The following is a 2,500-nucleotide window of genomic DNA, read 5'->3' as shown; positions in this document are numbered from 1 at the left end:
AACACAGCAGGAAATGATGATATACTACATACACCAGCACTGTTATAAACAACAAACATGGGGAACTGAAAAAGGAAGTTAGGTTGTGTTATGGGTGGAGCCTCTAGTTATTATATTATCTCTGGTTTTATAAGATTATAACGATGATGTACTAACCTGGATGGGTCTAGTTCATAGTCCTGAGTCCCAGTGACGAGCTCAGGGTGAACCCTCACATGCTCCAACATGGGCTGAGAGAGAGAGAGAGAGAGAGAGAGAGAGAGAGAGAGAGATAGAGACAGAGAGAGAGACAAAATTTAAGGTGTCCAGGTTTTCATTGTAGTGGAGCACAGATTGGAGAGGAAGAAACTTCTACTCTACTTTTGACTTAACTTCGACTCTACTATGTTCTACTGACCTTCACCACCTCCTGGAAGGTGTCCAGGTTCTCCTTCATGCTGTAGTGGAGGCGGAGGTAGGAGATGAAGTTACAGGGGAACATCCCATACAGGCGGTGGAACAGAGAGTAGACGCTGGCGTGGAGGTGGACCAGGTAGACTCCATGGACGTGACCTCAAACCACCAAGGAAAGAAATCTCCATTAATAATCATGATCACAATATATACAACATAATCTGGATTATCAATTTAGCCACAATGCTGCAACCTCATTAGCAATATTGTCTGAAGATCACTGGCTGATTCCATCCAACTATCAAAACAATTTTAAGCAAAGTTTTGAAATATCTCAAGAAATAAAATGTGAACTGGTTGAAGGTGGCATCAGACTCTAACAAGATGCTGCTGGTCTCCTCTCCTGTTCGTATCAGCCGGTCTGGAGAGAGTCCGGTTCAGTGACATTAGGAAGCTGCAGTAATGCAGCGCTGCATCAGACCGAGGAGGAGAGGAGGAGAGGAGGAGAGGAGGAGAGGAGGAGGAGGAGGAGCGAGCTGAGCCACAAACAAAACTGATTTACTGATCAAGCTTCATTCAGACTCTCACCGACGTTCCCTTTTAACTAATTTTCCATGACATAACCAATTTGACAATAAATTTGTATTTTTATATCAAAATCTGATTATTTTTCCTTCCTTTTTAGTGGATACTTCATAACATACCAGTAGCTGCATATAACAGAACCAACCTAGATTAGAGACGCCATCGAAATGACGTCTCCATGTGATGTTAAGGTTTTCAGTCCAGGTGGGGTTGGTCTTTAACTCAAACCCTGCAGGAGCCCTGTTGTGTGTGTGTGTGTGTGTGTGTGTGTGTGTGTGTGCACGTGTGTGTGTGTGTGTGTGTGTGTGTGTGTGTGTGCATGTGTGTGTGTGTGTGTGTATTACCAGGGTTTTTCAGGCTCCAGGACGCCAGGCGTCCGAACACGTCGAAGAAGTCGTAGATGTGCTGCTTCCCGGCCTGAGGGATCATGGGCAGCAGGGTGATGAGAACCAGAACCCCGGTGATCAGAACGACCACATCGCTGTCCGTCTGAGAGAACGACACCAGAACAACAGCAGAACCGACAGTATTAGACCACAGTCTGATGCTGCCGGACACAGAGCCGCTCCACTGGGGAGGCAGGAGGAGAAGTGCCTTGCTCAAGGGCTCAAGGGTTGTACACAGCTGCAGTAAAGCTGCAATATACAACTTTTTAAAATTAAAATCCCACTAACTAAACAGGATCTATTCTTGACTATCAGTCTGTGTGTTCAGGTCTAAATCCACTGTTTGTCTCGCGTCAGACATCAGTGTCAGATTGGCTGACCTGATGACATCATCAAGATGACTGACAGGTGGTGGGAGGGGAGGAGGGCGGGGCTACCAGTACACTTCCTTTCTAAAGGAAAACAGTTGCAGATTGGAGCTTTAAGGCATTTGAGCAGGTAATATCACACTTAAATTCGAGACCAGTACTTTAAAACAGTTGACCAGGTGACATCATATAGACAGATATTCTAATCTGGAGCCGCACCTTAAGGCATTTGAGCAGGGAGGGCAGCAGGGGGAAGCGGCTGATCTGGTGCACCCAGGGGGGCTGAGTCCTGACCAGGTGGCCCAGCAGGGTGAGGCAGGCCAGCCGGCTGCCGGGCCGACCCAGAGCCTCGTTCAGCTTCTCCAGGAGAGGCTGGAAGGGGAGGGGGGGGGGGGGGGTCAGAGGAGAGAATCGACATAAAGAAACATCAAAGATTCAGATTCAGTGCTGGGCTCAAAAAAGTAATCTATTACTCATTTTAAAACTAATATTCCTTTACTCCTTCCTCCCTGCAGCAGGAGCTAGTTTGTCCCTTCTAGTCATGGGACGATATGAAAATTTCATGTCACGATTATCCTGGCCAAAATAATTGCGATTCATGATATTATCCCGATAATCATCAAAATATGCTTAATCACTTTACCTTACATTTTGTTAAGAAACAAATATTTTTATTGCATCATAGGACACATATCTTTTTTTTGTGAACATCCTTTTTAGTGAAAAACAAACAAGGACAGATTCAGACTCTCGCCAAAACACCCAGCA

The 2,500-nt window shown here is 45.7% G+C and overlaps 1 protein-coding gene across 1 annotated transcript in view; it reads right to left on the bottom strand.

Annotated features, from left to right (window-relative positions):
- LOC139662753 (hamartin-like) overlaps positions 1-2,500 on the bottom strand; it is a gene marked incomplete at its 3' end in the record, with an annotated part of 9,204 nt that overhangs the window by 3,985 nt on the left and 2,719 nt on the right. Inside the window, exons 4-7 of the mRNA XM_071541458.1 lie at positions 1,952-2,104; positions 1,323-1,467; positions 398-552; positions 157-230 (exon numbers count right to left, since the gene is read on the bottom strand). Coding sequence (XP_071397559.1) covers positions 157-230; positions 398-552; positions 1,323-1,467; positions 1,952-2,104 — 527 coding nt within the window. The remainder of the gene's footprint in view (positions 1-156; positions 231-397; positions 553-1,322; positions 1,468-1,951; positions 2,105-2,500) is intronic.

The sequence above is a fragment of the Centroberyx affinis genome, unplaced genomic scaffold (assembly GCF_046629955.1).
Source record: "Centroberyx affinis isolate AG114_WGS23_722 - 3 ecotype Tasmania unplaced genomic scaffold, CSIRO-AGI_Caff_v1 ptg003883l_1, whole genome shotgun sequence".
NCBI lineage: Eukaryota > Metazoa > Chordata > Actinopteri > Beryciformes > Berycidae > Centroberyx > Centroberyx affinis.
The sequence above is the reverse complement of the archived record's forward strand: the minus strand, read 5'-3'. Positions and strand labels throughout refer to the sequence as shown.